This window comes from Gigantopelta aegis, chromosome 6, assembly GCF_016097555.1.
Source record: "Gigantopelta aegis isolate Gae_Host chromosome 6, Gae_host_genome, whole genome shotgun sequence".
NCBI lineage: Eukaryota > Metazoa > Mollusca > Gastropoda > Neomphalida > Peltospiridae > Gigantopelta > Gigantopelta aegis.
This window is the reverse complement of record NC_054704.1, coordinates 59,764,849-59,781,923: the sequence shown is the minus strand read 5'-3', so window position 1 is coordinate 59,781,923 and position 17,075 is coordinate 59,764,849. Positions and strand designations below refer to the sequence as shown.

The 17,075-nt window shown below is 34.7% G+C and overlaps 1 protein-coding gene across 1 annotated transcript in view; it reads left to right on the top strand.

The window, feature by feature from the left end:
• LOC121374650 (CYFIP-related Rac1 interactor B-like) overlaps positions 1–17,075 on the top strand; it is a 63,627-nt gene that overhangs the window by 43,165 nt on the left and 3,387 nt on the right. Inside the window, exons 6-9 of the mRNA XM_041501758.1 lie at positions 10,262–10,384; positions 10,899–10,978; positions 11,561–11,687; positions 14,197–14,267. Of these exons, the coding sequence (XP_041357692.1) occupies positions 10,262–10,384; positions 10,899–10,978; positions 11,561–11,687; positions 14,197–14,267 (401 nt within the window). The remainder of the gene's footprint in view (positions 1–10,261; positions 10,385–10,898; positions 10,979–11,560; positions 11,688–14,196; positions 14,268–17,075) is intronic.

Sequence of the window (17,075 nt, the reverse complement as noted above, 5' to 3'; positions counted from 1 at the left end):
TAACAGAGACACTGGTGTTCGAAAAAAGAACATGTATTTAGTGTGTAATTATTGAAGTCTCCATAGCGCCTCTATTCTTCAGAAACATCTTACAATGGCTGCAAACTCATTAATAACAGAGACACTGGTGTTCGAAACAAGAACATGTATTTAGTGTGTACTTATTGAAGTCTCCAAAAGGCCTCTGTTCTTCAGAAACATCTTACAATGGCCTAAAACACATTAATAACAGAGACACTGATGTTCGAAACAAGAACATATATTTAGTGTGTAATTATTGAAGTCTCCATAAGGCCTCTGTTCTTCAGAAACATCTTACAATGGCCTAAAACACATTAATAACAGAGACACTGATGTTCGAAACAAGAACATATATTTAGTGTGTAATTATTGAAGTCTCCATAAGGCCTCTGTTCTTCAGAAACATCTTACAATGGCTGTGAACACATTAGTAACAGAGACACTGGTGTTCGAAACAAGAACATATATTTAGTGTGTAATTATTGAAGTCTCCATAAGGCCTCTGTTCTTCAGAAACATCTTACAATGGCTGCAAACACATTAATAACAGAGACACTGATGTTCGAAACAAGAACATATATTTAGTGTGTAATTATTGAAGTCTCCATAACGCCTCTGTTCTTCAGAAACATCTTACAATGGCTGCAAACTCATTAGTAACAGAGACACTGGTGTTCGAAACAAGAACATATATTTAGTGTGTAATTATTGAAGTCTCCATAAGGCCTCTGTTCTTCACAAACATCTTACAGTGGCTGCGAACACATTAGTAACAGAGACACTGGTGTTCGAAAAAAGAACATGTATTTAGTGTGTAATTATTGAAGTCTCCATAGCGCCTCTATTCTTCAGAAACATCTTACAGTGGCTGCGAACACATTAGTAACAGAGACACTGGTGTTCGAAAAAAGAACATGTATTTAGTGTGTAATTATTGAAGTCTCCATAGCGCCTCTATTCTTCAGAAACATCTTACAATGGCTGCAAACTCATTAATAACAGAGACACTGGTGTTCGAAACAAGAACATGTATTTAGTGTGTACTTATTGAAGTCTCCAAAAGGCCTCTGTTCTTCAGAAACATCTTACAATGGCCTAAAACACATTAATAACAGAGACACTGATGTTCGAAACAAGAACATATATTTAGTGTGTAATTATTGAAGTCTCCATAAGGCCTCTGTTCTTCAGAAACATCTTACAATGGCCTAAAACACATTAATAACAGAGACACTGATGTTCGAAACAAGAACATATATTTAGTGTGTAATTATTGAAGTCTCCATAAGGCCTCTGTTCTTCAGAAACATCTTACAATGGCTGCAAACACATTAATAACAGAGACACTGATGGTCGAAACAAGAACATATATTTAGTGTGCAATTATTGAAGTCTCCATAACGCCTCTGTTCTTCAGAAACATCTTACAATGGCTGCAAACTCATTAGTAACAGAGACACTGGTGTTCGAAACAAGAACATATATTTAGTGTGTAATTATTGAAGTCTCCATAAGGCCTCTGTTCTTCAGAAACATCTTACAATGGCCTAAAACACATTAATAACAGAGACACTGATGTTCGAAACAAGAACATATATTTAGTGTGTAATTATTGAAGTCTCCATAAGGCCTCTGTTCTTCAGAAACATCTTACAATGGCCTAAAACACATTAATAACAGAGACACTGATGTTCGAAACAAGAACATATATTTAGTGTGTAATTATTGAAGTCTCCATAAGGCCTCTGTTCTTCAGAAACATCTTACAATGGCTGCAAACACATTAATAACAGAGACACTGATGGTCGAAACAAGAACATATATTTAGTGTGCAATTATTGAATTCTCCATAACGCCTCTGTTCTTCAGAAACATCTTACAATGGCTGCAAACTCATTAGTAACAGAGACACTGGTGTTCGAAACAAGAACATATATTTAGTGTGTAATTATTGAAGTCTCCATAAGGCCTCTGTTCTTCAGAAACATCTTACAATGGCTGCGAACACATTAATAACAGAGACACTGGTGTTCGAAACAAGAACATGTAATTAGTCTGTAATTATTAAAGTCTCCATAAGGCCTCTGTTCTTAAGAAACATCTTACAATGGCTGCAAACACATTAGTAACAGAGACACTGGTGTTCGAAACAAGAAGATATATTTAGTGTGTAATCATTGAAGTCTCCATAAGGCCTCTGTTCTTCAGAAACATCTTACAATGGCTGTAAACACATTAATAACAGAGACACTGATGTTCGAAACAAGAACATATATTTAGTGTGTAATTATTGAAGTCTCCATAAGGCCTCTGTTCTTCAGAAACATCTTACAATGGCTGTGAACACATTAGTAACAGAGACACTGGTGTTCGAAACAAGAACATATATTTAGTGTGTAATTATTGAAGTCTCCATAAGGCCTCTGTTCTTCAGAAACATATTACAATGGCTGCAAACACATTAATAACAGAGACACTGGTGTTTGAAACAAGAACATATATTTAGTGTGTAATTATTGGAGTCTCCATAAGGCCTCTGTTCTTCAGAAACATATTACAATTGCTGTAAACTCAAGACAGACCCTTCAGAAAAAGAGTCTAGTGATATAAAAGAGCTCTTGTGAAAGTTAACATTACGCATACAAACATTTGAAGAAAGTGTAGAAAAACATATTTTGAACTATTTTCGTCAAGGTAGAAGTCAGCGCACACAATGTTTTAAAAAGTTATGCTTGAAGTTTGTTTTGTTTAACGACACCGCTAGAGCACATTGATTAATTAAACAAAGGCTATTGGATGTCAAACATTTTGTAATTCTGACACGTAGTCTTCAGAGGAAACCCACTGCATATGCACTTCCCCACAGGCAGGAAAGCACATACCACGGCCTTTGGCCACCAAGTTTAAAAAGACATGAGTAAAGAAATCAATTAATGGTTTAATTGATATGCAAGATGAGACAAAGATACCAAACCGACAATTCGGTCATGTAATTTAGTCTGTCGAATAGGTCTGAAAAACCAGCTCACAAGCAGAATGTCGAACATTTGACATAATTATAGTCTTAGGGAGAAAACCCGCTACATTTTGTTCTATTAGTTGCAAGGGATCTTTTATATGCACCATCCTGCATAGACGACAGCACATACCAATGGTCTATGATGTACAAGTCGTGGTGTATTGTCTAGAATGAGACATACTCGAATGGGCCAACTGAAGGGAATCGATCCCAGGCCGACCGCGCATCAGACGAGTGCTTAACAACTGTGCTACTGCCCGCCCGCTAATCATATGACTACAAAGAAAGAGAAGATCTTGACTAGATCACTAAGAAAGAGTAGCTTTGTGACTACTAAAATTATCAATGACTTGTGATCATTTTAGGTCATATTGTTTACTGAATTGATTGTGTATACAGTCGACCTTCGATAACTCAAACTTCGATCTATCAAAAAGGTCGGTCTCTCGAAGTGAAACGGCGGTCCCGGCCGAACTGCTATACAAACTAGTAATAACAGACTTCGAACACTCAAACTTCGAACATTGGAAAAACTCTATCTCTTAAAGTGATTTTTTGGTCCCACCATAAAAATTTAATGGATATTGCACATCCAAACTCGAAGTTTGTGGAGTGACGGACAACAAACGATGACGACAACGACGAGGATGAAGAAAGTACAGAAACGAGACACTGCATCAGCGAACAGGCCATGGAAGCGTGTGCTAACCTTAGGTGCTACCTGCAGAACCGTGAACATTCGGAAGAAATGCTGCTCAATCTGTGCAAGATTACAGACACAGTAATAAAGGACGATTTTTTAAGCAAGTGTGCCAAACAATCTTTAATTACAAAAATGTTCTGATAGTTCTGCTCTTTGTACTTTGTGATTTGAGAGCTATACATTTTTTGTACTGTTGTGAATGTTTTATATGTGAAAAAAGTACATAACCAAGTGCTATTTGGCATACAGTGTTTTGATTTGTTATGTTATGTCCCGCTATGTTAGTGAGGGTTTTTTAAAATGATTTTTGTGATTTACAATACTTTTGCTATTTATATTGTGTATTTTTTATTTGGTAAACAAACGTACTTAGTGCTATCGACATCCAGTATTTTAATTTATTAATAAAAACAATAAAAGTACATAGAGATGTACGTCAAATTGATCGGATTTATCTCGTTTCTGTTAATATTTACTTAGTTTTACTTTGTCTTCCGATATCAACGAAATGATAATACTACAATGCAGTTTCACTTTGGAGTCTGCTGTACGAATTCCGAAAACTGGATCACCATCTCGCATTAACATGACATCATATTATGGTACCAACAACATCATATTAAGCAGAAGCACATAATATCCCATGTTTGATAGACATTTCTCTCATCATCAGGTATATAGGACAGAGCTATCCCATGAAAGAAAGCTATCTTGTTAACATGAAACACACACAGCAAATATGATAGTTTATTTATTTATGATAAAATGGTCAAATAAAAAAGTTACTTGTTCAGCCATCTTTTGTCTGTTCGTGCTTATTTACTGAATGAATGTGGGATATAAAAAGTACCCCCTTGGTGGTGAAAATGTCAACCTTGGGTGTACTTTTTCTATCCCACATGACCACATATAATGGAGTCTTATATTCTTACATATAGTCCATGCATGGGTCCCTGAAATTTAACGAATTGGTATCACCTGGGCGGGCAAATTCTCATGGTGTTTTTATTAATAGCCGTATGTCTGTAGTTAATAAATTAGTGTGATAGACTTGTAAGGAGTAGATTTCTTTTAAATAAAAGAAATGAAATATATAGACAACTTATTGAGGAACAATGCTGCAATGACTATTGTGAGTCTTTTTTGCTTTTGTATCATTCTCTTATTAAAAAGTGGAAAATGTTTGTCTATTTCCTTAGTTTTCAACTTTTAATAGGGACCACATGTCCAAGATACATTATGGTGGCAGTTGTAATTAATGTAGTTATATCAGTCAAAATATCACTAAATGGATTTTCATAAATGTAATGAAATATACAGTCAAATTACTCAGGAAAAAATATGCGATGTCAATTGTGAGTCTTACTATCGTTTTGCTTTGGTATCATTCTGTTCATGCAAGAAGTTTCGAACAATTTACTTCTCACGGTGACAAATACAGTTTTAGTGTACTTCGATGGGACCTATTTACATGCCCATCTAGTGCCACATCCACTCAGACTCTTGTAACCACACTTAACCAATTCACTGCAGTCTTTGGAAGCCAAAGTTAGGGTATTCCACAAAATAACGTAGAACTATCCGTCTTTATCAAAGATACTTTCCATCTCTCTGAAGTGGTTGTATTTTTTGACTGGTGGAACATAGTGTTAGCTTGATAGGTAACCCGTTTTGAGTGATGCAGATAATCGAAATTTATGTGTGAAAATGTTAACTGTAATTATTCCTGTAGTCTAGATGATGTAATTGGTGTAAATATGTTGGGTTTGGTGTTTGTTTTCATGTCTACATACAAAAAAGTCATTAATTAGTTATTAAAGGTAGATTGGTGAATTGTAGGGTGTATTTGCAGTGAGCATGACAACAAGTGCATTGTCCTTACAATTCCAATTATTTATGATGTTCATATAATTTTAATCGATTGTGTAATCTAAAGTTGATTGGTTGCTAACAACCGAGTATAAGTGATAATCGATGATGGAATTCCAACTGATTTCCAGCACTAGTAGCAGGGCATATTCGATGAGCGGAATGGTTTCCATTGTCATCATATTGTGGTAGCTAGAACAACAATTTCCTTGCCTTGTCAACGTGTTCCACGTCACTGGTCTTATCATACAAGATAACTGTGAAATGTTTTATTAGCTACAAGTTAAATGTGAAATGTTTTATTGAGCATTTACAATTACTTTGGTGTAATCGTTGAGTACCATGTAGGTAAAATCACAATTCACATCAGGATAGCACTTTTAAGCTGTCCTCTTACCTTTTCCAGTGAAAGCATAGGTAGTGTCACATCCTGTGAAGTTGAGGAAATGCCAGGGAATTGTCTTTATCCAAGACATCATTATAAAACTCCATCATATGTGTTCATGTAGGATAGAAAAAGTACACCCGAGGTGGTGAAAATTTCAACCTGGGAATACTACAAATTAACAAGATAGCTTTTTAGTAGATGCAGATTCTCTACACTTCCACTATTGAAACGTTTCACAGTTACCTTGTATGCTAAGACTAGTGACCTGGAACATGTTGGCAAAGCAAGGAAGGTGTTGTACTGCCAGAAGTAGAAGACGACGAAGATGAGGACAATGGAAACCATTTCACTCATCCAGGATGCCCTACAGCAGTACTCAAAATGTAAAGCCTACCAAGCTGGGATGTGGTCTACAAATTAACCAAATGCACGCACTCCAGAGGGATGGGGGAGAACTTTTAATAAAGGCAGCCAATGCTGAGTTCTTGTGTGGGACACTACCTAGGAGACGAGAACCTGCATTGGTTAAACATGCTTACAAGAGACTGAGTGGATGTAGGACTAGATGTGAATGCACAAATGCCAATCAGAGTGCATTGAACTGTGTGTTGGTGAGAAGTAAAATATTCAATAGAAACGTATTTCATGTGCAGTGAAGTATGGAATCGGCGAAACATCTTGAATGATATAATACTTCTATATATTGTAATTCGCAATCAAGTTAATTATGCTGCGACTACCTATAGTATTTGTGACCCACCCTGGCGAATTCAATCACATGTCACAAAAAACTAAATTAGCTTCAATGTGGCGCAAAAAATATTGAAATATATTTATTTGTGACAGAGTTTGAGCAAAATTTTTGGGGGGATATGTAAGATCATTATTTTGAGATAATGGCTGCCGAAGATAAAGTCCTGGATTTTGGTCACTGGTATCAAAACACCATAGCAACAATATCCTTAAAGTAAAGGTACAGCTCTCAAATTTTGCACACATTAAGTTCAAATCATAAACTATATGAATAAAAAGGTTTTGTAGGTTCAGGGTGGTTAAATACAATAAAATTAAACAATTTAATACATAGTAAAAAAAAATAGTGAAAATCATTTTGCAAAATTATGAACTATATAAGGTCCAAATTATAAATTAAGTAGGAAAATCCAGTAGATAGTAAATTTTTAAATTTCATCGTGATCATCCACATCCCAGGAATAATTGGAAATTACATTTGTCCACTCATTAACCGAATTAGCTCCACTTGAATTAAGATTGTTCAGCTAACTGAAAGCTCTCGCAAGAAGAGCATCTTTTTTTACTCCCTTTAAAATCATCAAAAGTAAAGTAACTGACTGGAATGTTACATAAATTCATATTTAAAAATTGCTCTTCAAACAAAAAATGTAGGCGCAGCCATCTTTTTTGCTTCGTTTGTGTTTTGCTTCGACGAACCACAGCAAGCTTGAATGCTTCAATTATCCAGAAAGCCACAGTGACCTTGCAGTGACCAATCAAAGGTCATATATCAATAGCTAAGATGTCTGCCTAGTAACAAAATGGTTTGTATATGGTCAGTTTTCGATTCCTATTGGCTTACAGCTAAGTCATACCAATACGTCACTGAAAGGATGGTGTAGAGGAATTATTATGGCGTAATTTGATACCAAATATGAAGCTATTCACCAAACAGCTACCGCGATTCAAAGTGGTGAAAATGAACAAAGAACAGCCTAATTTGGACCATTGTTTCAACAAGGGTAGTTTGAAATGATAACTTAAACATGTAGGTACTGTTTTCTGTCAAAATTGCAATTTTCACTAATAGCCTTTTTACACAAAATTGGCAACTGCGACATGCGATTGATTTCGCCAGAGCGGGTCACATATTATCAGTCTAAGGAAGGCACATGAATTAAGTCTAGTGTCTGCTTTATCATGGTCACATGGTGTCAGTGAACGATTGGGTCATCGAAGAATAACACTGACACCAGATATAATGATTATTTACTTCATGGCAGTATGTAATCATACCAGTTAGACCTACTTGGTTCCCAAATACCTGACATTTGATGAGTATGCCGACCATGTATTTGTTTCGTATAACATAGAACATTCCAAAAGACGATGTATGAGATCCATGCATTATGAGTAGCATCAAATAATTTAGAAGAGATGGGTAAGATAAAGGTATTCGAGTAAGTTGGCACTATTGCATATATGACATCTTATAAAGTAAAGACCCTGCCTTTCTTCCACAACTTCACAAAATGTGACATAACATCTGCTTTAATTCTTTGGGGGAAAAAAAAGTAAAATTAGTGCATCTTGGGAGTGCATGGAATTGCTACTCAGATGTGACTTGTGCCTTTATCTACATGGCACTGAATCTTGTGATAAGACCAGTGACCTGGAACATGTTGACAAAGAAAGGAATGTGTTGTAATGCCAGAATAGGAAACCCAATGGAAACCATTCCACCCACCCAGTATGCTTCATTGCAGCACTCAAAACGTTGTGCTTAACAAGCTAATAATATGAGTCACCAGTGAACAATATAAACAACATTCACCCACTCCCGAGGGATGGCGAAGGATGATGGCCAGTGCAGGGTTCTTGTGTGGAATACACTTAAGCTAACTTTAAGTTCCAAAACCTGCAGCAAAACGATGGTAAATTAAGACTCCCAAAAGACATTGCAGCTTTTTTCTCTCAATAATTTCTTTGTATATTTCGTTCCTTTTATAAAACACCCATCTAGTGATAGTTTGCATGATATAATACAACTGCATTCATTACTTTGCAGTGAATTGGTTAAGTGTGGTTACAAAAGTCTGAGTGGATGTGGCACTAGATGGGCATGCAAATAGATCCTTTTGAAGTAAATTGTTCAATATAAACATCTTGCATGAACAGAATTACACCAAAGTAAAAAGATGGAAAAATCACAAGTGACGTTGTAATTCGACTGTATATTTTTTTATTTGTATAAAAATCAAAATCCAGCTACTGATATTTTGATTGATACAACAGTTACTACATTAATTACCTCAAAACTCATTTAGACTCCCAGAATGTGAGTATAGTTGACAAGGATTCTGAGATTTTGGTACTGATAGCTATTGTATGGACAAACATTTTCCACTTTTTAATGAGAAAAGAATGATACAAAAGCAAAAAGATGGTAAGACTCAAATAGTCATTACAGCATTATTCCTCAATAAGTTGTCTGTATCTTTCATTTCTTTTATTTAAAAAAAAAATCCATCTCATAAGATTGTAAATGATATAACTATACATTCATTACCCTGAAAACTCTTAAGTTAGATTAAAAGAAAACCCACGAGCCTAGGTGGTATGAGTTTTTGCATGGTGGCCATCTTGGAAATCCATGATGGCGACCATAAAGTATCTTGGACAAGTGGTCCCTTTTAAAAGTTGAAATCAAAGTCAATGGTAAAATATTATCAAATTGTTATGGTAGTGTGTAAAGATCTGTTGACTGCTTGCAAAGTAATTATGGGGTTTTCGCATGTTTATGTTAGTTTTGTAAATATGACTGTCGTTCGTTGTAAATGAAGCAGTAGTACCATTAATGCCAAGGTGTCAGATTTTTTAAATCAACAAAATGTCGTGACCTTTTGACCTCTGGTGACCTAATTATTACACAAATTTGTATATATCATATATCAGTTTGTAGAGGGTTTTAATATAAACAGTTTGAGTGCTAATTTGTGTGGTTGTGTTCATTGGTAGCAAAGTTATGATACATTTTGTTATCCCTACCCCAAAATATTGTACACTAATTTGTTTTCACCTCACTATATTTATGGGGTGATATCCACCAAAAAGCTACTCCTTAGAAAAGTCTATCATACTAATTTATTAACTACAGGTATATAGGTCTATTCTAAAAACACCATGCCCGACCAGGTGACACCAGTTTCAGCTCTGGCCCATGGACTAATAGCTTTCTTTCATGGGATAGCTCTGTTCTATATACCTGAGGATGAGAGAATAATTTATTTATTATCATTATACATGTACTTTATTCAATAAACTAATCTTACTATTGACATAAGCATATGTTTTCACTGAAATAGTCTTAAGTCTTTTGTAATATAAGCTGTTTTTATATGACACTTTCTTTTTGTATCATTTATTGTGAATCTCATTAGGTTACTAAATTTAATTCAATAAAACTTAGACTTTTAGTCTGATCTATATATTATGTCTGTTTTTATGAACCTTGTTTGTTTTTAAGGAAAACAATGATGAAGACTTGGATGTTTCTAATGAGATGGCAAACCGAATGTCTCTGTTTTATGCCCAAGCCAATCCCATGTTGAAAACATTGAGTGACTCCACCACTAAATTTGTGTCTCAGGTGGGGAATGTATTAAACACTGAAATTTGTAAATCTTGAAACTTTTTGTGAAAATACTTTTGACAACATAGTGGCTTTTTGTATGTTTTACACACATAAACATATCATATGCAATCATGTACACACATGCACACGTACACGCACATGCACACACATACACAGACACAAACATAGAGTCACGCACACACAGATAGTTTTCAGAGATTCAATTTCCACTAACTAGAATTGATCTTATGATCTCCTGCTAGTAGAAATTGTATGAGTTTTGCTCTAGCAAGCACTGACATTATAGTTGTGGATTAAAACAAGTGGGGTACATAACAGCCGAGTTTACTCATTTTTACATTGACCAGTCAAACAATAAGTTAATGAAGCTGATTGCTCTGTGTCCATACATAAGTTATGGTGGGAAAAGATATTTAAATTTCTTTTATGAATCTATATCTGTTGCTGACTGACTTACAGAATCATCGTCATGATTATTGTATAAAACCTCATCATGATTTTATTTCAGAATAAGGATCTGCCAGTAGAGCAAACCACTGATGTTCTTAGCACCATGGCAAACATCTGCCGAATGATGATTGAAAATGGGTAAGCAGGGTTATTACCTTATAAGGAGACTGCCAGCAATACTGTTATATGTACAAACCAATTACAGAGTAACATTCTTTTCACAGACAAAGGTGTATTACATGGTTACATCAAGACACTTCTTTTGGCAAGAGTCTTCTTAAGAGAATATTAAAATCTAAACTGCTAGTGTTAATAATAGATAAGTATTAAAGATGGCCTGACTTATTCTCCTATAGCATATTTGATTGTGTTAAAATAACACTGACATGTTTGTTTATAATTTGCTATGTTGGTGTCTGAATTCTGGTCTAAGGAAAAAACTAACATTTTCAGTGATCTCCAATTTAATAAATGGGTTATTTTGAAAAGTATGTCTGTGGTGCTAAATATGATCCTGCCATGCTAGTGAATCTGGGTGTCACATATTAAAGATACCTTCAGCATCTCCAGGCTACATTCTCCCATTCAACCATTGTGCCAACCTAGTTTCAGTTGGAGAATGATTATGCCTGTTTATTCTTATCAGTTTTTGGGTGAATGATCTTACACTGATGGTCATTGTAAATGTGTCTCACTGTAGTTATTTCATTTATGTTACAGGCAGTATAGTTCTCGATTTCAAAATGAAGAAACCAAGATGTTCTGTTTGAGAGTGATGGTTGGAGTAATAATCCTGTATGACCATGTTCATCCAGTTGGAGCCTTTGCCAAAACGTCAAATATTGATGTATGTCCATATATACGTTAACTATTGATGTGTGTTCATATAATATATTGATATGTTTTCATATGTAGGTATAATGTTGTTGCATGTTCATATATACATTGTACTTGCAGATAAAAGTTCCTGTGCACCAAATAATTGCATATAATTTACATGAAGTCTGGTCATAAAATTTCAGTAAATGAACATGTAACCACTCCTTTTGATATTCTAGTAGTTTCCTGTCAATTGCACAAGCTATTCATGCTTAGTGATCACAAGTTTCATTACTAGCATTCTTGGTCAAATGCTCCTGTTTGATGTCATTTTTCTTATCTTTGAACTCTAAAACTATTGTATGGATTCTCATCACTCAGAAAAATACTTTTGTTGGTATCTGATCGTCATCAGTGTGAAACCACACCTCCAAGAAAAGGAACTTCTTCAAACGATGGGTATGATTAAGGTTAAAATGGCACAAACATTGTTGCTAGTCATTTTGGTGTTCATCAGAACAGTATGCAGTATCTGCGGAGATGTTCTTGACAGTTAGGGATACTGGGGATCTTCCATGTTTAAGGAGTCTACATGTGACATCAGGTTAACAGATCAAATATCAAGTGGGTACACATGGAATCATTTGGAAATGACAAGTTTAACATCCCAATACATCCCAGAGTTCAGGCCAATCAGTGGAAGAACTGTATGCAACCGATTAGGTGATCACAAAATACGACCATGACCGTAGATCAATACTTTGTTCTGTTACATCATTACTGACAGTGCAGAAGGCAGGAGAGAATCACTGTACTTTTAACAAATAAATAGTACATCTATGTATCAATACTTTGTTCTGTTACATCATTACTGACAGTGCAGAAGGCAGGAGAGAATCACTGTACTTTTAACAAATAAATAGTACATTTATGTATCAATACTTTGTTCTGTTACATCGTTACTGACAGTGCAGAAGGCAGGAGAGAATCACTGTACTTTTAACAAATAAATAGAAAATCACTGTACTTTTAACAAATAAATAGTACATCTATGTAAAACGGAATATTTTAAAAATATAAGTCTCACGGAAACTTTAATGATGCACGGAAACTTTTTTCCGTGAGTATATATAGGTAAAGTTTTTATGTGTTCATATATATATAGGTCAAATGTTTTATATGCATTTAAATATTGATGTGTACTCATATGAGTCAAATATTGATGTACGTCCATGTACGAGTATACGTCAAATTTTGATGTTTATATATTAAATATTGTGTATTTATACAGGTTTAAATACTGATTTATATCTCTATGTAGATCATAACCTTTATGCATGTATCTGTCTGGAAAGATAAATTGGCAAGACAATGTGAATTTATATTTTAGTTAATATCTTATATGATGTGTGGGGTATGGAAATTGACCCAAGCATTTTTACAAACACATTTTTATAAACACATTTTTATTTCATTGACAGTATATATTTGTTATCATATAGTTTTCCAGATGTTTTTTCATAATGTCTTAAGATATTGAGCTGTCATTTTGTGTATAGCTTTATCGTGTACTGCTACAGATCAAGTTTGACTTTCGTGGCGATTTACCCATTTTTGATAGAGATATGGCCCTTGAACTTAGGACATACAATAATGTGTTTTCCGAATGGGTTTTTTCCACAATGCCTCAAGATATTGAGCTGAAATGTTATGTATAGCTTTATCATGTACTGTTACAGATCAAGTCTAACCTTCAAGGCAATTAATTTACCCATTTTTTACAGAGTTGTGGCCTTTGAACTTAGGCGATACAAACATTTGTTTTCTGGATGGGTTTTTTCACAATGCCTAGAAATATTGAGCTGAAATTTTATGTATAGCTTTATCATGTACTGTTACAGATCAAGTCTAACCTTCAAGGCAATTAATTTACCCATTTTTTACAGAGTTGTGGCCTTTGAACTTAGGCGATACAAACATTTGTTTTCTGAATGGGTTTTTTCACAATGCCTAGAAATATTGAGCTGAAATTTTATGTATAGCTTTATCATGTACTGTTACAGATCAAGTCTAACCTTCAAGGCAATTAATTTACCCATTTTTTACAGAGTTGTGGCCTTTGAACTTAGGCGATACAAACATTTGTTTTCTGGATGGGTTTTTTCACAATGCCTAGAAATATTGAGCTGAAATTTTGTGTATAGCTTTATCATGTACTGTTACAGATCCAGTTGACTTTCACGGTTATTTACTCATTTTTGATAGAGATATGGCCCTTGAACTTAGGACATACAGAAATTTGTTGGATCCAGTAGAGGACATGTATTGCTTTAGCAGAACATTCAGAATGCTTGTTTCTCCCAGATTACTTCAGACAAATGTGTTGGGTAATTGAAGGGAAGTGCACATTTTTATTACCATATTCTGACTAGACCATTTTTTTAGAATGCATGTTTATCAAGACATTTGTGAACCAAATAAATGGCTAACAGTACATGTATATTAGGTATCATTACTTTCTCTTTGGTTTTTTTTAGATCAAAAGTTCCATTAAAGTTTTAAAAGAACAAGGGCCACAGAAAGTTGAAGGCTTGTTAAATGCTTTAAGGTAAGATTATACAACTTTATAATATTATTTCCTTTGTTTAACATTTATTAACAGATATTTTGTTAAAAAACTAAATGACTAGTAGTGTATGGTAAATTGACACGAATACAGAATGTAATATTTTATGATTAGGGGTCCATTTAGAAATGTATCATTTTAACCAGTGCGTGTCGCAACTATAGTCATGTTTCAGCAAGCACGTTTTGTACACGTGAACAGGGGAACCTCCGGCTTGTGAATGTTATGAAATGAATGTTGATTGGTAGTTAGTTTCAAATATCCAATGATATCGAGAGTTTAAGGGGCAAGATTGGAGTTTTCATTCGATAGTGTTCAGAAGTTTAACGGTTGTTCAAAATGGCATCGGACTTCCCCGGTTTTTTTTATTCAAGCGACGATGACAATGGCGATGACTTTGAGGGATTCATTGCTTCAACGCAACAATCAAAAAAGATGACCTGATTGACTTTTTAAAACTGTTTTTCAGTGATGAGATGTTAAAGCTATTAGATACAGAAACAAACCGATATGCTGAACAGAAATCCAAAACTCTGTGTTAAAAGAAAATAGCAACATAGTAACATATGTGGTTACCTGTGTCAACTTCTGAAATGAGAGGTTTTTTGCACTTACATTGATAATGGGGATGGTGCAAAAGCCAGACATTGACAAATATTGGACTAATACTGACAGTATATTGACACCATGTTTTGGAAAACACATGAGCCAGGACAGATATTTAATTGTCTTGTCAAATTTACATGTGGTGAATGTTGACACACCTGTAACAGATGACCTCTTGTAGAAAGTTAGACCATTTATATCACACCTGTTGAATATGTTTTCTGAACTTTACTCCCCTGAAAAGAACCTGAGATTTGATGAGGCTACATGTCCCTAAAAAGAAAGATTAAGATTTAAGGTTTACAACCCGGCTAAGCCACAAAGATTTGGCATAAAATTTTACCAGGTATGTGAAGCTGATTCGGGGTTTTGTCGGGGTTTTGAAATTTACACTGGGAAATCAGACATCACAGAACTTTGAGAGGCTCAACAAATCAATGAAGAATATTGTGAAACTACAAAAATAAAATGTAGTTCTCTGTTTGTTGATCAGATGTGGGTTGCTAGAAAAGGGACACCATATTTATATGGATAATTATTATTCTTCACCTGAATTATTTAATGAACTGGAACTGTGGAACACCTATGCATGTGGAATGCTTTGGGCCAACCAGTAGTCGTGAAGAAAAAAAATCCCAAACTCAAATAAAGCAAAATCATTTACCGAACAAATGGCAATTTATTATGTATGCGGTATCATGATAAACAAAATGTTGTCATGCTAACTAATATCCACTCGGCAGAAGTGAGCGTGTTGAGCAAAACAAACAGAACAACATACTTGCCCATTTGTAAACCAACATGCATTTATGAATATTGTAAACACATGGGTGGTGTAGATCTGTCGGATCAGGTAAGTACTTACATGTACTATAGTGCTCTTAGAAAATCTGTGAAGTGGTACAAAAAACTCTTGTTTTACCTGTTCAACCTGTGTATAGTAAATGCATATATCCTGTATGCTAAATATCAGAAATCCCATTCATGATTTCATACTTTCTGTTGCTAATTCCTACTTGGAAGAAGCTTCTGTTGAACATGTTCCAAAACCTACAAATCGTGGAAGAAAACCTATTGGTGATGTCCCAGATCAACTAACAGCTCAACATTTTCCAGCTTATATACCAGCTGCTAGTGGAACAAAGCAAAAGCACCCTGCAAAGAGATTGTGTTGTTTGCCATTCATCTAAAAAATGTAGATATGAAAAATATATAAAAAGGAAGCAAACCTGTTTCTGGTGCCCAGATTGTGAAAAACCTACAGGGGTATGTGTGTTCCAGAGTGTTTTAGGCGATTTCACACCTTGAAAAACTACAATGTCAACATACAACCAGAAACGTAAACATGTTGATTTACTAAAACATACACCTGTACAGGTGTGTAGGTTACAGTAGTGTACATATGTTATTGTTATTTCTTTTTATGGTGTTTCAAAATATTGATGAACAAAGAATTAATGAGACTGTATATTCAATTGTACAAAGACATCAGAAGAATCGTGTTGTTTCGTGAAAAACTTACCTGCACAGGTGTTCAAAGGTATACATGTATTATATAAGACAAAGACTGTTTCATATTCTCAAGTATATTTATTTATTCACATGCTTTTTGGTCAGATATATTATATACAAGGAAATGTAATATGATAGTTTATTAATGAATTTATAGAAAAAAATTACATACCTGGCTTACCTCTACAGGTAAAATAAAATTATGGGACTAAAATTGATTGGGCAGTGATCTCAATGAAATTTGCAACATGTACAACATATTTTCAAATAGTTTTATCCCTCAATTTGTATTTATTTAAAAGTTACAGCTTATATAAAGCAATGTTCTAAATTCTGTTATTGGTGTGAAATTAATTCAGCACTGCATTGTTTCCCACATATCCTATATTATATGGTAGCGCTTGAAGGGTTAAAGATGACACTATATAAAGTGTTGGGACATTATAGCTTGGTGAGAGTTTACCTGAGGTCAAATGAGTCTCAGGATTGATCGCAAGCTTTTGTCCCCGTTCCAATCAGTGATACACAATTAATACATCATAGACCATGGTATGCATTGTCTTGTCTAGTGCAGTGCATATAAAAGATCCCTTGTTGCTTTTTTAGTAGGAGTTGCCTGTGTATCAGCAGTGAGTTCCCTCTATTCTCATGGTTACCAACTGTGGTAATAAC